The following is a 23,236-nucleotide window of genomic DNA, read 5'->3' as shown; positions in this document are numbered from 1 at the left end:
TGCCTTGGAGAATCGGCCCACAATTGTTATGATTGCCGTGACCTCATTAGGAGGTGGCAAACCTGTGATGAAATACATGGTGATGAGGGACCAGGGGCATCGAGAGACTGGTGGAGGCTGCAGGAGACCAGAGGGCCATTGGTTGAAGGATAGGCACATTGAGGACAGGCTACGGTGAATTGACATACAACTGCAATCCTGGTGGGCCACCAGAAACAGCGTCGCAGAATATCCAGCGTCCGACATGTGCCTGGATGGCTGGAGAGGGACAAGCAATGGCCCCTAGAGTACCTCAGAGTGTACAGCTGCCAACATGTCTCAGCCAGAGCAGGCTCATGCTGTAGGGCCTGGTAGATCTGGTTCACAATGTCCCAGATGATCAGGGCAAGGACCTGGGAGGATAGAATGATGGTCTGTTTCAGCTGGGTCAAAGTGTTGTGACAGGACTTCTAGCCATAATGTTCTTGGAGCCGGTTGGTAGGAGATGAAGTTGAATTTCATAAAGAAGAGGACCCAGCAAGCCTGAGTTGGCAAGTCTGCTGAATGGAATAAAGTTTTGGAAGTCAATCCAGATCAGGAAGTGTTCAGTGTTTCCCAGCAGCCATTGTCTCCATTTCTCCAAGGACCATTTCAGGGCGAGTGGAGTCAAACTCACAGGAGGAGGCAGCAGAAGAGTGTGTCATCCCATTCGATCCACTCTGGGAGGGAATGGCCCCAGTGTCTATGTCAGATGTGTCCACCTCTACCACGAAAGGTCCGGAAGGGTTCAGATGGTGGAGAATGGGAGCGGTGGTGAAGTGTCTCTTGATCTCCTCGAAAGCATGGTCCTTGGCAATAGACCTGGTTATATGTGAGGTAGGTTCTTATGTTTGGTAACAATAAAACACACACGTATACACAGTATACAACTACTATATAGGCATCCAAAACATGGTCCCATTCAGGCCTAAAGAATTAATCGCTGTAGAAGATTTCCTACTCCTGTGGGATAATGCCTTTCACTGATGGAGGGTAGGGATCACTCTACTTGGCAGGTGAGATTTGTCCCTGTGAAACAATGTCAGGTTCTGGGGCCTTCTCCATGGTAGTTGTAGGAATTGACTCAGGGACTGCAGGAAGTGGTTTTGACAGTTCTGGACATATTGTCATCCCGAACAGTGAATGGCAAGCTGTTTGATCTTTGTATGTGTACTACCTTGTTGCATGTTCTGCAAGTTTCTCATCTAAATCTGCGTTGTTCTGGTACATGGAGCTTAGAAAATCAGAGGGCTATGGGTAACTTCAGGTAATTTCTAAAGTAAGTGCATGTTCCGCACAGCATTGTGGGCCAAAGGGCCTGATAGTGCTTTAGGTTTTCTATTTTTCTATGTGAGCCCCTGCCACAATGGTAACACAATTTATTGGTCCAGGAAGACACTACAACTTTGTTTATGCTCACTTTAATTCCTAACTGCAATTCAATTGCATCTCTATCTGCTGTTTCCATCGATGCAGTGATTTCAACTGGTCTTTTAAATGGAAGTTGTGCTCAGTTTGGAGCTATTTTTGAATATTTTCTTGTAAGATTCCACAAACTAAACAATCTCACAGAGCATCAGTAGCCTATCAATGAACTGACGAAGTACTTGCTTATTCAGCCACATGCTGAAACCGACTCTTCTTCCTTTTGATTCTGTTTATGAAAAATAAAGCATTCTGCAATCAACAGTAGTTTCAGTTCTAAACATTCTTGAATTACTCCAGGTTATCAGCAAACCACATTTCGGTTAGTTTGGTTGGAGCTGTCAAACTTTAAGCGAACTGCATGCTCTTCCACCTACTGCACTCAGCAAAACTAGCACTTGTTTATCGTCAGCCATTCGATTTTTAAAATGTCGCCAGCCATTTCTGCTTTTTAAAAATTTATTATTATCTCCTGGTACTCCCTGTTTATGAACCCGTGAATTCGTCCCTTATCTGCCGTGTTATTAACTGGACTGTCTAGCTGTGCTTTAACAGGTACATAGGCATCTCAGGTTCATTTAGAACTTCCTCGTCACCACTGTTATGTTTTGTAACTCCAGAACATAAAAACTAATTGAAGGAGAAACATGGAACCGGGAGATGCATGTTCACGTACAACATGGCAGCTTCATGACATATGACATTCACATACTTTATATACAGTATAGTCCATTATTATTTATTCAAATAACAAAGAATGCTTACTCAAACAATATATTTACAATATTACCCAAATATTAAATATACAACATAGGTGACTTGATGAGGGAGGTGAGAGGAGTAAGTGATTTAGCTGTAGTTTCAGACAGATTGATGGTAGCTGTTTGAAAGAGTGTGGTTGGGACCGTTCAGTGACAGCGGGCATTTTCTCTGGGTCTGTGGTTATGCTTTGGGCTGAATAAACAAGTATACTGCTTTGAATACTTTTGTGGGGGATGACCTCCTGGGTGAATGCCACGGCAACCGGGGTACAGGCACTGAGCATGGGTCCGTGGTGCAGATGGGAAAGAGAGAGAAGGGAGTGGTAGTGACTGGGGACTTGATAGTAAGGAGATAGTAACTTGACAGGAGATTCTGTGGACGTGAACGGGATACCTGAATAGTATATTGCCTCCCAGGTGCCAGAGTCAGGGATATCTCAGATCATGTCCACAATATTTTGGAGGGGGGGGGGCGGGGAGCAGCTGAATGTCTTGGTACATATTGGTACCAATGACATAGGAAGGAAAAGCAACAAGGTCCTGAAAGGAGAATTTCGAGAGCTAGGCAGAAAGTTGAAAAGCAGGACCTCCCAGGTAGTAATTTCTGCCTGTGCCATGCGCCAGTGAGGGTAGAAACATGATGATTTTACAGATAAATGTGCGGCTGAGAAGCTGGTTCTTGGATAATTGGGATCTCTTCTAGGGGAGGTATGACCTGTTCAAAAGTGACGGGTTGCACCTGAACCCGAGGGGGACCAATATTCTCGTGCGCAGGTTTGTTCGAGATGTTGGGGAGGGTTTAAACTAACTTGGCAGGGGGGGTGTGAACTGGAGTGAAGGAACTCAGGAAAGGACGGATGGTAAAAAAGTAGATAACGTGCAGTCAGATTGTCAGGAAGGGCAGGCAGATGATGGGACATTGTTGCAGCCAACAGGCTGTGTATCAAATCATTAGGGATACAGAATCAGAAAGGATAGCAAATACGGTGCTCAAGATTTTGTATCTAAGTACGCATAGTATAAGAAATAAGGTGGATGATCTTGTTGCAATACTACAGATTGCCAGGTATGATGTTGTGGCCATCACTGAATTGTGGCTGAAGGATGGTTCTAGTTGGGAGCTGCATGTCCAGTGTTACACGTTATATTGGAGAGATAGGAAGGAAGGGGTGGTGTGGCTCTACTGGTAAAGAATGGCATCAAATCAGTAGAAAGATGTGACATAGGATGGGAAGATCTGAATCCTTGTGGGTTGAATTAAGAAACTGCAAGGGTAAAAGGACATTGATGGCAGTTACATACAGGCCTCCTAACGGTGGCAGGGAGGTGGACCACATAATACACCAGGAAATAGAAAAGGTGAGTCAAAAGGTCAATGCTATGGTAGTCATGGGAGATTTTAATATGCAGGTTGATTAGGAAAATCAGATTGGTAATGGATCTCAAGAGAGTTGGTTTGTTGAATGCCCAAGAAACGGCTTTTTGGAGCAGTTTGTCATTGAGCCTTCTAGCGGATCAACTATACTGGATTGGGTGTTATGTAATTAACCGGAGGTGATTAGGGAGCTTAAAGTAAAAGAACCCTTACGAACCAGTGATTACAATATGATTGTGTTTAAATTGAAATTTGATAGGAAAAAAGTAAAGTCTGATGTAGCAGTGTTTTCAGTGAGTGAGGGAAATTACAGTGGTATGAGAGAGGAGTTGGCCAAAGTAAATTGGAAGGAGCTGCTGGCAGGGATGACAGCAGAGCAGCAATGGTGTGTGTTTCTGGGAAGAATGAGGAAGGTACAGGATGTGTGTATTCCAATAATGAAGAAATACTCAAATGGTAAAATAGCAAAACCATGGCTGACAAGGTAAGTCAAAGCAATTGTAAAAGCAAAAGAAAGGACATACAACAAAGCAAAAATTAGTGGGAAGATAGAGGATTGGGAAGCTTTTAAAAACCTACAGAGAGCAACTAAAAATCATTAGAAGGGAAAAGATGAAATATGAAAGCAAACTAGCAAATAATATAAAAGTGGATAGTATAAGTTTTTTCAAGTATGTTAAAAATAAAAGAGAAATAAGAGTGGATGTAGGACCGCTAGAAAACGAGGCAGGAGAAATAATAACGAGGACAAGGAGATAGCTGATGAACTAAATGAGTATTTTGCATTAGTCTTCACTGTGGAAGACACCAGCAGTATGCCTGATGTTGTAGTGTGTGAAGCAAGAGAAGTGGATGTAGTTACTGTTATAAGAGAGAAGGTGCTCAAAAGGCTGAAAGGCATAAAGGTACAGTCACCAAATTACAGGAAGGATATTAATAAGGTTGAAAGAGTGCAGAGGAGGTTTACAAAGATGTTGTTGGGACTTGAGAAACAGAGTTACAGAGAAAGGTTGAATAGGTTAGGACTTTACTCCCTGGAGCGTAGAAGAATGAGGGGAAATTTGATAGAGGTATATAAAATTATGATGGGTATAGATAGAGTGAATGCAAGCAGGCTTTTTCCACTGAGGCTATGGAAGAGGACATGGGTGAAGAGGGAAAAGTTTAAAGGGAACATGGGGGGGGGGTGCTTCTTCACACAGAGAGTGGTGGGAGTGTGGAATGAACTGCCAGATGAAGTGGTAAATGCGGGCTCACTTTCAACATTTAAGAAAAACTTGGACAGATGCATGGATGAGAGGTGTATGGAGGGATATAGTCCATGTGCAGGTCAGTGGGACTAGGCAGAAAAATGGTTCAGCACAGCCAAGAAGGGCCAAAAGGCCTTTTTCTGTGCTGTAATGTTCTATGGTTCTATAAGCCACCTGGACCCGAGGAAATGCACCCGAGGGTTCTGAAAGAGGTGGCAGTAGAGGTTGTGGAGGCATTGGAAGTAATGATCTTTCAAAAATCATTGGACTCTCACATGGTGCCAGAGGACTGGAAAATTACAAATGTCACTCCACTTTAAGAAAAGAGGAAGGCAGCAGAAAGGAAATTATAGACTAGTTAGCCTGACTTCAGTTGTTGGGAAGATATTGGAGTCAATTGTTAAAGATGAGGTTATGGAGTACTTGGTGACACAGGACAAGATAGGATAAAGTAAGCATGGTTTTCTTAAGGGAATATCTTGCATGACAAACCTGTTGGAATTCTTTGAGGAGATTACAAGTAGGATAGATAAAGGGGATGCAGTGGATGTTGTATATTTGGACTTTCAGAAGGCCTTTGACAAGGTGCCACACATGAGGCTGCTTACCAAGTTAAAAGCTCATGGGATTAGAGGAAAGTTACTAACATGGTTAGAGCATTGACTGATTGGTAGGAGGCAGCAAGTGGGAATAAAAGGATCCTTTTCTGGTTGGCTGCCAGTGACTAGTAGTGTGATGCAGGGGTCAGTATTGGGACCACTTCTTTTTATGCTGTATATAAATGATTTAGATGATGGAATAGATGGCTTTGTGGTCAAGTTTGCAGATGATACAAAGATTGGTGGAGGGGCAGGTAGTATTGAGGAAACAGATAGGATGCAGAAGGAATTAGACAGGTTAGGAGAATGGGCAAGAAAGTGGCAAATGTTGGAAAATGCATGATCATGAACTTCGGTAGTAGAAATAAATGTGTGGACTATTTTCTAAATGGCGAGAAAATCCAGGAATCTGAGATGCGGAGGGACTTGGGAGTCCTTGTGCAGAACACCCTGAAGGTTAACTTGCAGGTTGAATCAGTGGTGAGCAAGGCAAATGCCATGTTAGCATTCATTTCAAGAGGTATAGAATATAAGAGCAAGGATGTGATGCTGGGGCTATATTAGGCATGGTTTTGGGCCCCTCATCCTTGAAAAGATGTGCTGGCATTGGAGAGGGTCCAGAGGAGGTTCACAAGGATGATTCTAGGAATGAAAGGGTTATCATACAAGGAACATTTGATGGCACAGGGCCTGTACGCGCTGGAATTCAGAAGATGAGGGGCGGTCTCATTGAAACCTTTCGAATGTTGAAGGGCCTCAACAGAGTAGATGTGGAAAGGATGTTTCTCATGGCGGGAGTGTCTGGGACAAGAGGGCACAGCCTCAGGATAGAGGGACACCTTTTCAAAACAGAGATGTGGAGAAATTTCTTTAGTCAATGGATGCTGAATTTGTGGAAATTATTGCCACATGCAGTTGTGGAGGCCAGATCATCGGGTGTATTTAAAGCACAGATTAATAGGTTCTTGTTTGGACATGGCATCAAAGGTTACGGGGAGAAGGCCGAGAGCTGCCTTTGAGGAGGAGATAAAAAAAATCAGCCATGATTGAATGGCAGAGCAGACTCGATGGGCCAGATGACCTAATTCTGCTCCTATGTCTTACGGAAAGGACGTAACCCAGGAAGAAAATGACTTGAGCATGGAACTGGCATTTTTCTAACTTGCGGTACAGTTGGTTTTCAAGGAGATGCTGAAGGACTGAAGGGTCGTGACAGATGTGGTCTTGGGGATCCTTGGAGAAGATCAGGATGTCATCGAGGTAGATGAGTATGTATCTCTGTAGCATGTCTTGGAGGAATTCATTAATGAATGTTTGGAAAACAACTGGACGGTTGGAATGTCTGAATGACGTCACCAGGTATTCGTAGTACCCAGTGGATGTTATAAATAATGCCTTCCACTCGTCCCCCAGCAGATGTGGGAGGGGTGGGGGAATGTGTTCCATGGTATATGCTCCATAGATCCAGTTAGGTGAAGAACTGGGTCCTGGGAACTACAGAGTGTTTTGAATAAGCTAAACTCAAGGGGAGAGGGTAACAGTTCCTGATAGTGATTTTGTTGAGTTTACAGTTGTCACTACAGGGAAGGTTGCCTGCTGCGTCAGAATCCACCAGCACCTCCTGTGCATGTAGAGCATTCAAGGTTTGGAGGAGGACAGAGAGAGTGAGTCAGACCATGGTGCTTGAATGAGGGGCTGGGGGAGAAGTTATCAAATAGAAAGCCTGATGGTGCCATTTCCCAGACACAGGGCATTAGATGAGTTGGCAGTCAGCTGCTCTGTAATAGTGCACAGGTTGTTTCTCCACCAACACTCACTCTTGAGGCATTAGGGAGTTCTCCCTAACTCCCTAGATTCTGCAGCCATTGCCAAAGATGGTCCTGCAGCCTGAAAAGGTTCTGGGAATGGAACTGGGAGTCTAGCTGGTGATCTGGAGAGTTATTCCTTAAGTATGGAGGGTAGAGTGATGATGCTTTCAAGGACGGTGGGCATTTCCTGGGTAGGTACCTTGTCTTCCAAGCATTCTGAAAGGCCATGTTGGTAATGGGCTCCACTGCAAGGGTCCTGAATTTCATGGTGTAATACAGCACTGAGTGTAAGCCTTGATGCAGGTAAAGTATCGGATCTGCTGTCCCTCTTCCACCTCCCAAACTGTTGAATCTCAGCAGTGAAATCTCATTTGTTGCAAATGGGATCTTGTTGTCCCAGGTCAGAGCTTGCCCAGTGAAAATAGGTGATGGAAGCAATCTTGGACCATAATTGTGGAGAAGGCTGGGGCTCAAAATGCAAGGCACACTGGGGCAGGATGTTGCAGCATCGGTTTGGGGTTCCATCGAAGCCCTCAGGCCCTCCAGGGGTCCAAGGAAGGAGGCAGGCTTGCTGAACTGAGGCTGAGGGTGGCAAGCATATGGTCAGTGGTTTCCTGCTGCTTCTGGATTTGTGTTCATGCCATCGGATGAGTTGCCTTAGGCAAGCACATTCTACTGGGTGAATCACTGGTTCACTCATCCTGTCAGAAAATGTAGATGCGGTTTGACTGGAAAGCAAAGCAGCAGAGACGATTCAATGGTGAGTGGTAACTTTAATAACTTGGCAAATGGGGTCTTATTGTTTTAGTTAGCTGCAGCCCAGGTTAGTGTTTGCCCAACAACAACAATCAACAAGCAGACACAAAACAAGAGACAGGCAACAGGAAAACTAAAGGCTAAGAGCAACTGGTTGAGTCCAGCTGGTTCGATGAGTAAACAAAGGGCTGTGGATTTGAGCTGGATTTAAATAGGCTGCAGGTCAAAGTTCCATCTCTTGGATCAAATTGCTGTACCTGTGTCCTACTGCTTCTGTTTTAACTAATTTTCAGAAATCCCAGGTATTTAATCTCTAACGTTGCACCCATCAGGGATGCCCCTTAAGTCCCTTTCTCTTTGATTTGGCTACAGAACCTTTGGCGATAGCATTTCGAAATTGTCCTGAATTTACCGGGATTTGGAGAGGGGGTGTTGAGCATAAAGTTTCTCTTTCTCTCAAATCCGTCTACATCCTTACCTCCAGTGTTTTCACTTCTTGACCAGTTTAGCCAGATCTCTGGCTATAAACTTAATTTACATAAGAGTGAACTTTTCCCAATTAATAAAGAAGCACAAGAATTAACATTTCGTGATCTCCCTTTTAAAGTAGTCCATAATCAATTTACTTATCTTGGAATTACAGTCACAAGGAGGTTTAAAGATCTCTTTCGTGAAAACTTTGCCAATCTTTCATATATTATAAAACAGAGTCTGGTACAATGGTCACCTCTATCTATGTCTTTGGTAGGTCGTATTAATGTTGTTAAAATGTTTGTTCTCCCCAAATTTTTATACTTATTTCAATCTATCCCAATTTTTATTCCTAAATCTTTTTTTGATTCCTTAGATTATATTATTTTGTCATATCTGTGGAAGAATAAGCACTCTAGAATTAATAAAATCCATCTCCAAAAATCTAAAAAAGAGGGTGGCATGGCTTTACCTAACTTTCGTTTATATTATTGGGCAGCTAATATACGTTGTGCTACCTTTTGGTCTTTCTTCCATGGCCAACCCGAGTGCCCTAATTGGATGGCAATGGAGTTGAGCTCCACTAAAGAATTATCTATCTCTGCACTTCTTGGCTCTGCACTCCCTAGTAGTCTGTTCAGATTAATAGTTAATCCTCTTGTTAGACTCACTTTGCGTATATGGGCTCAGTTTAGGAAATGCTATGGTTTCCATGGTTTTTCCGTTCCCAGCCCTGTCGTACATAATCACCTTTTTTTACCTACTACGTACAATTCAACATTCCATGTTTGGTATAGGAAGGGCATTAGACATTTTGAAGATCTTTTCATTGATAATCGCTTCGCTTCTTTTCAGCAGCTCAGTTCAATCTGCCCAATGCTCATTTTTTTAGGTATCTCCAAATTAGACACTTTATTGCTCCTCTAACTCCTAACTTTCCTGAAATGCCTGCAAAAAATGCTATGGACTTATTTCTTTCCATTAATCCACTAGGTAAAGGTTTAATATCAATTATTCGAGATAAATTAGCAGCCTTACGACGGGCCCCTGTGGATAAAATTAAAATGGCATGGGAGCAGGATTTAAATACCTCCTTATCTGATGAGAGCTGGGACTCGATTCTCAAATTGGTTAACTCAACCTCTCTTTGTGCTCGCCATTGCCTTTTACAGTTTAAGATTGTTCATAGAGCCCATATGTCTAAATCTGAACTATCTCGATTCTACCCTAACATTAGTCCGCTTTGTGATAAATGCAAGAGGGGCGAGGCCTGTCTCATTCATATGTACTGGTTCTGTCCTAGCTTGGAGAAATTTTGGAAAGATGTCTTCACTACGTTATCGTATATTCTGAATTAGCATCTAGAACCAAATCCCTTAATTGCTTTGTTCGGTTTCTGGGGCGAGACAGATTTACGTCTGAGTCCGACCAAATGCCAAATATTATCCTTTGCCTCTCTCCTGGCTAGATGCTTGATCCTCCTTAGATGGAGAGATGTTGCCCCGCCCACTCATGCTCAACGGCTTAACGACATTATGGCCTGCTTGGACCTCGAAAAAATTCATTATTCAGTTCTTAATTCGGATCTAAAGTTCCATAAGGTCTGGGGACCTTTTATCGAGTACTTTCATAACCTTCCTCTTGACTAGGGTTTTTCCCTTTCGGTCCCTTGCTTTCAGCTCCCTTTTTTTTCTGGTAGTAGGCATTATTATCCTCTGTTGCTAAGTGTATTCACAGTCTGGGAGTTTGATTGTCCTGATTTATATTCTCTATATTGTGTTGTGGTTAGTCTGGAGTTTTTTTTGTGTTGTGGGGCTTGGGGAGGATACTAAGTTTACTTGTCTTCAATTTAGGTGCTTTTTTAAAAAATTCTCTTTCTTTGTATCATATTGTTATTGTGTGCTTAATTTTGTACTGTACTAATGTTCCTCATTTTGATTTGGGTTTTTTTAATTTGTAAAATGTATAAAAAAAAAACTAATAAATAGGCGGCAGGTAAGGAGTTGTAAACAAGTGACAGGTGATTCCTGTTTGCTCCCTCACTTTAGGTCACATCTGGAAATTCCAGTTGGTGGACAATTTCCCTCCACGCCGCTCTGACATTTTGGGAAATCATGAACTCGGCAGGTTACAGCAGTGGTTTGCCTTTGCCTTCTGCCGGGTGAGCTTAAAGAGATCACCCCCTCTTGCAGTGGATGCCAGGACGTCTGAGTCTCTTATCATGATCTTAGAATGCCTGTTGGGTCTGCCTTCTTGACCGTTGGACCATTAATCGGTCTCCTCCGCTCAATCTACTACAGCCAGACTTCACACGCTGGGATAGGCAGATCCGCTACCTCACCGAGGGTCAAAGACCCATCGGCTACCCTCACCTGGTTTGGTCCGTCTGCCGAGATGGTTTACTGGGGTGTGGCTGCTGCGTGTGCTACAGCTACTTGGAGCCACAGGTGAGAGCTGAGTGCCAGGTGGGGACCAAAGGTGGACAAGCTGTCCTGAAAAAGGACACGCAGGCCACCCACCAGAGGTGCTACCCCTCCCTAGACACCCTGTTAGTTGGGTGAAAACTGGGTAGGTCTGATAGATATCCAAATGGTGTTCTTCTAAGCAAAATTCTGAAAATTTAAAATAACTTTGTATTATGCATGTACTTTCATTTTTGTCGGTCTTTAGGACTGCTGCTGCTTCTTGCTTCAACCCCACTTTTGAGTGGAGTGAAGTCTGCACAAATGTGAATTCTTTGAATTCCTTTCACATTCACACCAACTAGCATATGGAACTGAGAGAGTGAGGTTTGGGCCCAGTGGCAAGAAGGTCTAAGACAACTGGAGATCAGGCGAATTTATGGAAGTCTCCACAGTCCAAATTATGTAAAATATTTAAGAAGGAAACAGAGACCTTTCTCGATGCAAAGGCACGGAGGAATATGATGAGTGTTGGAATGTGGTATTGAAATGGATAATCAGTCTTGATCACATTGTATTCTAAGTAGGCATGAGGGGCTGAGGGGTTTATGTATTTCTATAACCCTACCACCAAATTCCAATGGGAACACTGGATACGGGGCTTAGCATCCCAGCTGCAGCACTGAAGACTGGTGCTCCATCCAAGAGCAAGGGCATCGTTGCAGGAATTCCTTTGGGCATTAGGCTGTTAAGCCACGGATAAGTAGTTTCAACAACAACCTTCCTTCCTAAGGTTAAACGCGTGACCTCTACCATCAAAAAAAGACAAGGGCAGCAGGTGCAGGGGAGCACTACCAACTGCAGATGCCCTTCCAAGTCCCGTACCCTCCTGACTTACAAATATCACCGGTGCCAATGATAAACACATCTTTTTTTTCTGCAGTTAGTTGCCTGGAGCATTTAAAACCACAATATAAAAACAATGAAAAACATTTAAGATGGCAGTTATTATATTTAAGACTGGGCAGCCAATTTTGAAATTATATCATGACATTTGAAATTATGTTTACATAAAGAGATATAATTGGGGAATAACCATATGTTTAAAAAGAGCTGAAGGCCACAGTGTATTGATCACCTTTTAGATACTGTAGCAGGAAGGATTTAAAATGGGTTTCAAAGCTGGTAATCTATTTGACCTACAGCTAAAAGTCACTAAGTGTTCTCTGTTTCATCAGCTCACGCAGTACCACTTCAGTATAGCTCTGAAGCCGGTCTGAATTTCAAGCTGTGCTACCTTGTTTAGTGAGGTTTTAAGTTTGAAGTAAATTTATTGTCAAAACATTCTCTATATGTCACCAAATACTACTTTGAGTTTCAGTTTCTTGCAGGCATTCACAGTAGAACATAGAAATACAATAAAATCAAACTATACACACAAAGGCCAACAAACAACGGGCAAAAGAAGGCAAACTGTGCAAGTAAAAATAATAATATAAATAAGTAGGTAAATAATATTGTGTTGCAGAGTCAGTCTGAAAGTGAGTCTGTAGGTTGTGGAATCTGTTTAGAGTTGAAATATAGAACATAGAATACCTACAGCACAATACAGGCCCTTCGGCCCATAATACTGTGCCGAACATGTACTTACTTTAGAAACTCCTAGGGTTACCCATAGCCATTTTTCTAAGTTCCATATACCTATCCAGGAGTCTTTTAAAAGACCCTATCATATCCACCTCCACCACTGTTGCTGACAGCCCATTCCATGCACTCACCACTCTATGCGTAAAAAAACTTACCCCTGACATCCCCTCTGCACCCCTTCTTCTAAGCACCTTAAAATTGCCCTCTCCTGTTAGCCACTTCAGCCCTGGGGAAAAAAGCCTCTGACTATCCACATGATCAATGCCTCTCATCATCTTAAGCACCTCTATCAGGTCACCTTTCATCCTCCATCACTCCAAGGAGAAAAGGTCAAGTTCACTCAACCTGTTCTCATAAGGCATGCTCCCCAGTCCAGACAACATCCTTGTAAATCTTCTCTGCACCCTTTTTATGGTTTCCACATCCTTCCTGTAGTGAAGCGACCAGAATTGAGCACAGTACTCCAAGTAGGGTCTGACCAAGGTCCTATATAGCGGTAACATTACCTCTCAGCTCTTAAACTCAATCCTATGATTGATGAAGGCCAATGCACCGTACGCCTTCTTAACTGCAGAGTCAACCTGTGCAGCAGCTTTGAGTTTCCTATGGACTTGACCTCAAGATCCCTCCAATCCTCCACATTGCCAAGACCCTTACTATTAATACTATACTCTGCCACCATATTTGACCCACCAAAATTTGAACCACCGCACACTTACCTGGGTTGAACTCCATCTACCACTTCTCAGCCCAGTTTTGCTTCCTATTGACATCCCTCTGTAATCTCTGACAGCCCACCACACTATCCACAACACTCCCAACATTTATGTCATCAGCAAATTTACTAACCTACCCCTCCACTTCCTCATCCAGATCATTTATAAAAATCATGAAGAAAAGGGGGTCCCAGAACAGATCCCTGAGGCACCCCACTGGTGCTTGAACTCCATGCAGAACATGACCCATCTACAACCACTCTTTGCCTTCTGTGGGCAAGCCAGTTGTGGATCCACAAAGCAATGTCCCCTTGGATCCCATGCCTCCTTACTTTCTCAATAAGCCTTGCATGGGAGTACCTTATCAAATGCCTTGCTGAAATCTATATACATTACATCTACTGCTCTTCCTTCATCAATGTGTTTAGTCACATCCTCAAAAACTTCAATCAGGCTCGTAAGGCACGACCTGCCTTTCACAAAGCCATGCTGACTATTCCTAATCATATTATGCTTCTCCAAATGTTCATAAATCATACCTCTCAGGATCTTCTCCATCAACTTACCAAACACTGAAGTAAAACACCCTGGTCTATGATTTCCTAGGCTATCACTACCCTCTTTCTGGAATAAAGAAACAACATCTGCAACCCTCCAATCCTCTTTAACCTCTCCTGCCCCATTGATGATGCAAAGATCATTGCCAGAGGCTCAGTAATCTCCTCCCTCACCTCCCACTGTAGTCTGAGGTATATCTCATCCAGTCCCGGTGACTTATCCAACTTGATGCTTTCCAAAAGCTTCATCACATCCTCTTTCTTAATATCTATACGTTCAAGCTTTTCAGAACGCTGTAAGTCATCCCTACAATCACCAAGGTCCTTTTCCATAGTGAATACTGAAGCAAAGTATTCATTAAGTACTTCCGCTATCTTCTCCAGTTCCATACACACTTCCACTGTCATACTTGATTGGTCCTATTATCTCACGTCTTACCCTCTTGCTCTTAACATACTGATAAAATGCCTTGGGGTTTTCCTTAATTCTGCTCACCAGGGCCTTCTCATGGCCCATTCAGGCTCTCCCAATTTCATTCTTAAGCTCCTTCCTGCTAGCTCTATAATTTTCTAGATCTCTATCATTACCTTTATTTGAATCTTCCGTAAACTTTTTTTCTTGACTAGATTTTCAACAGCCTTTGTATATCATGGTTTCTGTACCTTACCATCCTTTCCCTGTCTCATTGGAACATTCCTATGTAGAACTCCATGCAAATATCCACATTTCTGCTGTACATTTCCCTGAGAACATCTGCTCCCAATTTATGCTTCCAAGTTCCTGCCTGATAGATTCTTATTTCCCCTTACTCCAATTAAACACTTTCCTAACTTATCTGTTCCTACCCCTCTCCATTGCTATGGTAAAAGAGATAGAATTGTGATTCCTGTCCGGGTTCGTTTCCCAATACCAGATCAAGTACAGCCTCTCCTCTTGTAGGCTTATCTACATATTGTGTCAAGAAACCTTCCTGAACACATAACAAACTCCACCCCATCTAAACCCCTCACTCCAGGTAAATGCCAATCAATATTTGGGAAATTTAAATCTCCCACCATGATAACCCTTTCCAGAATCAGTCTCCCTATCTGTTCCTCGATGTCCCCGTTACTATTCGGTGGTCTATAAAAAGCACCTAGAAGAGTTACTGACCCCCTTCCTGTTCCTAACATCCACCCAGAGAGACTTTGTAGACAATTCCTCCATGACTTCCTCCTTTTCTGCAGCTGTGAATCTATCTCTGATCAATAGTGCCACACGCCCCACCTCTTTTGCCTCTCTGAAACATCTAAAGCCTGGCACTCTAAGTAACCATTCCAGTCCCTGAGCCATCCAAGTCTCTGTAATGGCCACAGCATCATAGCTCCAAGTGCTGATCCACACTCTAAGCTCATCCACTGTGTTCATAATACTCTTTGCATTAAAATAGGTAAGTCTGATTAAGTCTTAATTAAGTAAGTCTGAGCGTATCCTTTCTCTATCACTTGCCTATCACACTGTCTCACACTGTCGACAAACTTTCTTGATTTGGCAGCCAACCACCCCTTCCTCCCTCTCTTCAGTTTGGTTCCCACCCCCAGCATTTCTAGTTCAATCCCCGCCAATAGCCCTAGCAAACCTCCCTGCCAGGATATTGGTCCCCCTTGGATTGAAGTGAAACACATCCTTGAGGTGAGTGAAGTTATCGCTGCTGGTTCAGGAACCTAATGATTGAGGGATAATAACCTAGTGGTGAGGGAGCTGATGGTCCTGCATCTCTTTCCCGATTGTAGCAGCAAAAAGAGAACAAAACCTGGATGCTTGATGATGGATACTGCTTTCTTGTGGCAGCACTCCTTATAAATGCACTCAATAGTGAGGAGGGCATTTCCTGTGGTGGACTGGGTTTTATCGCCACTTTTTTATAGACTTTTACATTCCAGGGCATTGGAGTTTCCAAAGCAGGCTGTGATGCAACCAGTCAGGACACTCTCCACTGTGCATCAACAGAAGTTTGCCAAAGTTTTATATGAAATGTTGGGTCTGTGCAAGCTTCTTAGAAAGTAGTGTCACAGTCATGCCTTCAATGTAAGTTGTCCTGGCATTTACATATTGGGCCCCGGACAGATCCTCTGATATGATAAGACCAAGGAATTTAAAGACCCTCTCCACCTCCAGTTCCCTAATGAGGACATCAGGTGCCTTCCTCCTCCAGTCAATAATCAACTCTTTGGTTTTGCTGACACTGCGTGGGAGGTGGTTGTTGTGGCACCATTCAGCCAGATTTTCAGCCACTCTCCCATTTGCTGATTCATCACCACCTTTGATTCAACAAACCGTGGTGTTTTCAGCACACTTAAATGTGTCATTGGAGCTGTACCTAGCCACAGTCATGGGAATAAAGTGAGTAGTTTGCCTTGAGTTGAGTATGTCCTCAAATTACAGAGAGGTAAGACATTCTTCTCCGCAGAACGTGAAATTTGGCCACTGAACTACTGGCTCTAAATACCTCTGTGCTTTTCATGCGATATTGTGTGTCCCTGAACAGCTTGTAGTGTATGGGAAAACAAATGCTATTTCACAATGTTAAGAATTAAGGGCAATGACGTGGTTTGCAGGTAATGAAGAAATGTGATAAAAGTTAATATTTTCTCTCTGTTGTTTACCAGTCAAGAGGTATAATTTTACGCAGTTTGTGAAGTTTGAATAAAAACAGAACAGTTTTTTTTAGCAGATAGCTGATCTGACCAGGTTTGTTTATAGAGACATTCAAAGTGGAAAAAAACAGTAATATTACAGGCTTTAACCAAGTTCCCAGAGAAGAAAGAATGAAAGGAATGGTTAATAATTACTAGAGAGTGGAGATTAAGAAACTAGACTATGATTATGTTGAAATATATTAATTGAAATATTGAAAAACATGCAAATGGGTAACCATGAGTGAATAATCTCAATCGTTTCACCTTGTACCAACCAAAATTAAGTAGGAATTCAAGTACAGACAAGAACTAAAGAGGTTTTGGGGGTGGGTGAGGTAATGGACAAGCTAAGGCAGTGGACAAGAACAAGGGAAACGGAATTTATCATGGAAAATGTGAGGTTATCCACTTGAAAGATTAGTTCTGTTCTCTTCTCCTCAGGCATTGTCCAATGTCTCAGCATTCTTTGTTTTGAACACAGCATCTCATGTTAGGTCTTTCGCTTTTCATTACAATACCTTTGGAAAACAGCCCATGTCCAAGCGCGACGATGGAAACCGAGCTGTCTGCCATGCAAGGGTAATTGCTGCCAATATGATGTCCCTGATCTTTGTTGCTGTTCGAAACTCGTCAAGGTGGTTAATGGTTTTCTAGCAGCTCTCTTATGGACATAGGGACTTCATCTTTGGAGAAGCAGCAGACTGGCAAAACCAGGTGGAAGACATGCAACAGGAAAATGCATGATTGATGGGCCAATGTTGTTTACGCTTCACTGTGTTTGGGTGAAGAAGTACGTTAGTAATGGATTTTATTTGGGTACTGTGGTTTAGTGCAAGCTGTGCTAATAAAAAAAATGGAGGCTTGAGAGGCTGTTCATGTACGCCAGTGACCTCAGGAGCATTGCTGTGCACTCAATCATTTTTTTATCCATAATCTGAGGCAATGTTTCCATCCTGTGGACTTTTGATTGCAGGAGGTCTTTGTTGTGCTGTGTCTATTGGTGATATACTAGTACCAAAATCAGCAATCAACTGTTGATGTCAGGTGCAGGCATGTTCCCCTCAGAATGAGAGCTCAGAGGTTTTGGGGGAAAAGTGAAACATTTTAAGGGGGATCTGCTTCACTCAGAATGTGACAGGAGTGTGGAATGAGCTGCCAGCAGAAATGGTAGATACCGGTTGAATGGTAACCTTTAAAAGAAGATTGGATAGGTACATGGATGAGAAGTATGGAGGGCTATGGTTCTGTTGCAGGTAGATGGGACCAGGCAGAGAACCTGACCAACATGGACCAGATGTGCCATAGGGCCTGTCCTGTGCTATAGTGCTCTACAATTATGACAACGAAACACACCAAAACAACAGAAGTCATGAACACATTCTGTACAATTTCACCCTTTAATTGTGAAACAATTTTATCTCAAGATTTTACATCTCAAACTCATGCTCAGAACATATTAATAATGCAACTTCCAATAAATATTTAAATTGAAGAGCAATCTTTAAGATGTAGATTAATTTCTATATCCAAATTTCTTTAACAGATTGCTATTGGATTGTACAAATCAGGTATGCCTGCTGTAGTAAATTCCATTATTTACGCCATCTAGACAAACGTTAACTGAACACACCAGACATTCAAGCATTAGGACTTGACATGGAGGCAGAATAATAATCCCCAGAGAATACAGTTGCAGGGGACATCTTGAGCTGATCCCAGCAAGTCCTTCCATACTCAATTATCTGTATTTCACACTGTCATTTAGAGTTAACTCTTGGTGCTCTTTCACTGGGGAATTGAATTTGGTTTAATAATGTGAGTGCATACAAGACGCTAGATACTTTTTAAACTAGTAAAGGTGGGAGGAATGTGTTATGGGGCAAGTTCAATATTTAACTGTGAACTTGGGGGAGTGGGAATGACACAATATTTCTTGAAAGGATAAAGCATCAATATTCATTATTTTAAAACAAAACACAATATTCTAATTGCAATTCATTTTAGGATACATTAATTCATGTCTATACACTAAGTCGTTCATTGTACAATTTAAAATAAATAAACATAAAATTGTTGCTAGATTTAAAAGGAAATACATTCACAAATTATGCTTATGCTTAGTGCAGTCTTTAAAGGATATGTGCAAAAGTTATTTTAAGATGCTATACTCAAGCACCCAGTTTTATACACAAAAATAAAAGAGGAGATTCATTTAAAAACCAAGCTTACATTGTTTCAACCCAGCAGAATTAAGGTAGTTTGCTTTTTGAATTACTGTAAATACCACAGACTGGTAAAATGTAATCATCAGGAAGTGTCCGTAGAGAGAAAACAATCTTAATTTTTCACATCAAAATTGATTCAGAGTCAGGTTTATTATCACTGACGTATGACATGGAATTTGTTATTTTTTTGGCAGCTGAGATGCTGAGACATGATTACCAAAAAAAAAGTGCAATAAAAGAGGAATAATGAGGTAGTGTTCACAGGCTCTCTGATAGTGGAAGGGAAGAAACTGTTCTTAAATCAGACCCCTGAAGGTAGTAACCAGAAGAGGCACTGTCCCAGATGGTGAAGGTGCTTAATGATGGACGATACCTTCTTGAGGCAGCACCTCGTGAACATGATCTCAGTGGTGGGGGGGAAGTGTGTCTGTTTACAACTCTCTGCAGCCACTTGTGCACTGGAGGTTTCGTACCAGGCTGTGATGCAACTAGTTCACGTACATCTATAGAAAGTCTTTGATGATGTACTAAATCTCTTCAAACTCCTAACAAAGTAGACCCATGGCATGCCTTGTTTGTGATTGTGTTGATGTGTTGGACTCAGGGCAGATTCTCTGAGATGTTGACACTCAGGAACTTGAAGCTGCTCACCCTTTCCACTGCTAACCACTGAAAAGAACATAGAGATGAGCTAGCCTTAAGTCACAGCGAGGAAAGAAAGATAGAGAGGCAAAAAAATGTCACTGATAAAGTGAAAAGACAGAATGGGTTAAGAACAAAAGAAATAATGGAGCAAGGCAGAAGACTGTGGTACAGAAAGCAGCGGAGGGAACAGTAGGATCCTTCTCTGAAATTGTTAATCTCCGCAGTAAAAGAGGTGGCAGTTTATGAAATTCTCTCCTTGAAATCATGCTGCAATTGAATGGAACCATGTAGCAGATCAAATACATCAATATCAGAAATACAACTGGGGATAAAGAATATTTCAGTTGAAAACTACTTCAACTCTGATATTACTGATGTAATTTTAACTTTTTTTCATAAATGCAAGCTAATTTGCTTACGTTTTCTGCATTTCAAGTTTACAGCACCTACATTTTTAAAAATGATCAGTAACAGTAATTGCCAGTTGGAACAAGAGTGGATTGGCCATTGTAAGACAGAAGTCATGTCAGTGGACTAAATAGAAGTTTTCCACCTTAATCTAACTTGTCTAGATAAGGCATTCTGATCAGCAGGTATTCAATTATAAATCGCACAAGTATGTTGACATTTCACCTGGCAAGTGTTTGAAGACCTGGAGGGCAGGGGTGAGAATAAAGCACAAGTATTGCATTTTATGCTAGCATGAGAAGATGCCGTGGGAAGGGGAGGTGAGTTGCTGATGATTGCGAACGGAACCAGGTATCAAAAATGGAATGGACCTGTAGTAATTAGAAACCATGGGAAGCCATCTTAGGAACTGGCATTATGCTGAAGGAATCAGGAAAGGCAGAAAACAATTTGTTGAATGTGGGGGTTAGTGAAGTTGGTCAAGGTAAACCTCTGAAATGCAGGAAGGGAGGAAAGGATGAAGGCACTTCTGTGAAAGGCTGAACTGACAGAAACAAAGGCTCTGTTAACTATGAAGGAAGGAATACTGGCTCAACAGCTACAATCCTGAGTTCTGCTCCAAACAGTTACACCTCCACTAGACTCAATTCTTGGTTTATGCCTTGCACCGGCATCCATTCTATCATTTAAGCGCCTCTGCTTTACATTTCATCATAAACCTCTCCTATTGTTCATTCGTCCTCTTCCCCCTTTACTTAGAATTGATTTTTTCCCTTACTTTTTGTGGCTTTGGTCATGAACCTTAATTCTCTCACCACAGATGCTGCCTGATTTAGGTGAATATTAAAGCATTTTCTGTTGCTATTTCAGATTTTTGGCCTTAATGGTATTTTGCTTTTGCAACACTGTAAATTATACCACAGAAAATTAGAATTTACGAATGTTTCTGACCATGCTGCATCTATTCAGAATGACGATGACTGCATACTACCATCTACTGGAAAGAAAAACTCCACATTAGCATCTATTAGTGTAACTTTTAAGTGAATACATACTTGTCTTGAAGAAGATTTGTTCCTGATTTAATTTTTTCCACCGGATGCAGACAGTTATAGCTTTCACAGAATCATTTGGTTGTTTGTAGTAAGCTTTTATATTGGTGGGTAAGCTTATGTACAATGAGAAAGGCCAGTTGTCAATCCTCCTTAGCAAGGGCACAAAGGTTGAAAAAAAATTCCCATGTGCAAGCAGATGTGGAGGCTAACACTGCATTGGAAATGCAAACTAACTGTTTAAAAAAATCTAACAAAGCAAAATCAGCTCATTAAACTACTTATTTAGTTATGTGACATGGCCCTGCTAAGTACTGGGGTGCAAAGCTGATCCAAACAGTATATATGTTAGTATGGAAGAATGAACACATCTTGTCCAACAGACAGACGAACACGGTCTAGTGTTGCTAAGTTTTCTTCCTAGTTTCCTACTGCCATAAGCAATGGCATATAGCAACCCAATCTGCCAGAATTCCAGACCATTTGCCTATCTACTGGAGCTCAGCAACATTGGAAAAGATTGGAAACTCATAAGGAAAAGATTTACATGTTGATGTGGGACAACAATCAATTTTTCTGAATAAATCTGCATGGGGATCAAGAAAGGAGTTGATTAGCAGGCCAAAGAGCAGTAAAATACTGGTGCAGAGAGAAGTGAACAGTTTGTGATGGAACAGAACATTCCACCAATAACTGCAGAAGTTGAGAAGTATTGAAAGTTTGCTTCTCTTTGTAACACAGTCAAATAAAAAGGCATTGAACATTAACTGCAATAGTATTGAAAATTGCACATTGCTTCAAAATTTGTATTCAGTCTTCTCTATATTTGTATAAAACACAAACACAGGGAATCTGTGATTCTTGCCCAGAAGCGCACAAGACCATCAATTCTTCAGCAGTACTGCTCAGAATTCACTGTGCCCCTTGACGCCAACAGTCAGCAGAATTAAAAGTCTAATAAAGTTCTAATAGGAATGGAAAACTTCCCATCTATCCTCAAGTAATATCACGGAAGATTCAAGTGCATTTTCTCTGCGGGTTCTGTGCCTTCAGACTTACACCGTTGCTATGGTTGAATCTTTGTTGCTGCCTTCTTGACTCAGTCCAACTCGATGAATAGACTCACGGTATTTCTTCTTGCCAAGTTCAATAATACTATCTATTTCCTCAGCAATATCTTCACGATCGCTCTCCTTCATTGCTTGAACGAGATGACGGATGCAGCCTGAGACATTTGCATTGCAACGTGCCCAAGTGAAGAGCATTTCCAGGATTTGCTTATCCAGGTTGTCCCTACAGGAAATTAGGTCATGTTTTGGAAAGTCAAGACAAGCACTGGTTTAGAACATAGAAATGGTTTAAATAACATTTCCTTTACAAGCAATGTCTAAGAAAGATGATGTATTAACTTTGTCTGGACTATATAAGCAAAGCACATTGGCTTGCTTCCCCATAATTTTTCAGACCCAGCTTCTCCCACTGAGTGCTGTGCATGTGGGGAGAGGGATGCTGGAGGGCGGAGGACAGTAACTCAAGTTAACTAAGGAACAGATGACTTTTTAGCCACTTTTATGCTCCCTTTGCTGTTGGTTCAGATAGCAAGGGCACTGCCCCAAGTAATTTAGATGGACTGACGATTAACAGCAGAAGGGGAAGTGTAACCCTTTCTAGAAGACTTGTGACTTAATAAATATGCCAACTTATTTTGCCTCCTACTAACTTGAACAAAAAAAAAAGCTAAATGTAGCAAATGGAGGAAATAACTCCTACTTATTCTCTTTATCTGAATTTTGTTTTTGAAACTGCTGGAGCCTGGGACTTACAGTCCGTAGTTTGAACGAGTGAGCTAGCACTCTGCTGTCCATGAGAAAACTCCAGGAGAGAAATGTGAGCAAGAGCTACCATGAAGAGAAGCTCACAGACGAGGCGAGGGGCCATGATCGACTACACTTCTCGCCGACTAAAGCATTGAGGAAGATTGAAACATCGAGGCAAATGCGGAGCAGGGTGAGGGGTTCTCAGAGAGGCTGCTGGGTTTGAGTCGCCTCCCTCAGAGGGGCCACTGATTCGAGTCACTGCCCTCTTGTTGTTGTTTCACCATGTGGGCGATCAGTTAGTTTCTGTGTGAGAGAGCTTGGTGGGGTTTAGAGTTACTGAGTTTTTGTTTCTTTTCTTTTTGTGCAGGGGGGTATTGATGTCATTCTTTCAACTACTTCTATGGTTTTCTGTATCTTATGGCTATCTGGAGAAGACAAATCTCAGAGTTGTATTCTGCATACCACATTGATAATAAAATGAAACTTTGGACATTTGAAATAAATCACCTTTCAAAAGATCATCTTAATTACAAAAATATCTTCATGATAAAAATATATTCATTGACTTGGTCAAAGTACCATCAATAGTTTCAAAATACCATGGCAAAAACAATGACTGTAGTTT

At 41.9% G+C, this 23,236-nt stretch overlaps 1 protein-coding gene and 1 long non-coding RNA gene across 11 annotated transcripts in view; one reads left to right on the top strand and one right to left on the bottom strand.

Annotated features, from left to right (window-relative positions):
- LOC132397152 (uncharacterized) overlaps positions 1-23,236 on the top strand; it is a 55,503-nt gene that overhangs the window by 10,117 nt on the left and 22,150 nt on the right. For 2 of the 4 annotated variants that reach the window (XR_009513276.1, XR_009513275.1), the window contains exon 1: positions 16,058-16,214. The exons of 1 other annotated variant lie outside the window; for it this stretch is intronic. This is a non-coding gene — a long non-coding RNA (uncharacterized LOC132397152). Of the gene's footprint in view, positions 1-16,051; positions 16,215-23,236 lie in introns of those variants that run through there. One more of the 4 variants, XR_009513277.1, reaches the window with a different exon arrangement.
- pidd1 (p53-induced death domain protein 1) overlaps positions 17,427-23,236 on the bottom strand; it is a 66,815-nt gene continuing 61,005 nt past the window's right edge. For 6 of the 7 annotated variants that reach the window (XM_059975518.1, XM_059975521.1, XM_059975522.1 and 3 more), the window contains one exon: positions 17,427-22,087. In XM_059975518.1, the coding sequence (XP_059831501.1) occupies positions 21,850-22,087 (238 nt within the window). In that variant the 3' untranslated portion in view covers positions 17,427-21,849. The remainder of the gene's footprint in view (positions 22,088-23,236) is intronic. The other variant, XM_059975524.1, reaches the window with a different exon arrangement.

This window comes from Hypanus sabinus, chromosome 7, assembly GCF_030144855.1.
Source record: "Hypanus sabinus isolate sHypSab1 chromosome 7, sHypSab1.hap1, whole genome shotgun sequence".
Classification (NCBI taxonomy): Eukaryota; Metazoa; Chordata; class Chondrichthyes; order Myliobatiformes; family Dasyatidae; genus Hypanus; species Hypanus sabinus.
The sequence above is the reverse complement of the archived record's forward strand: the minus strand, read 5'-3'. Positions and strand labels throughout refer to the sequence as shown.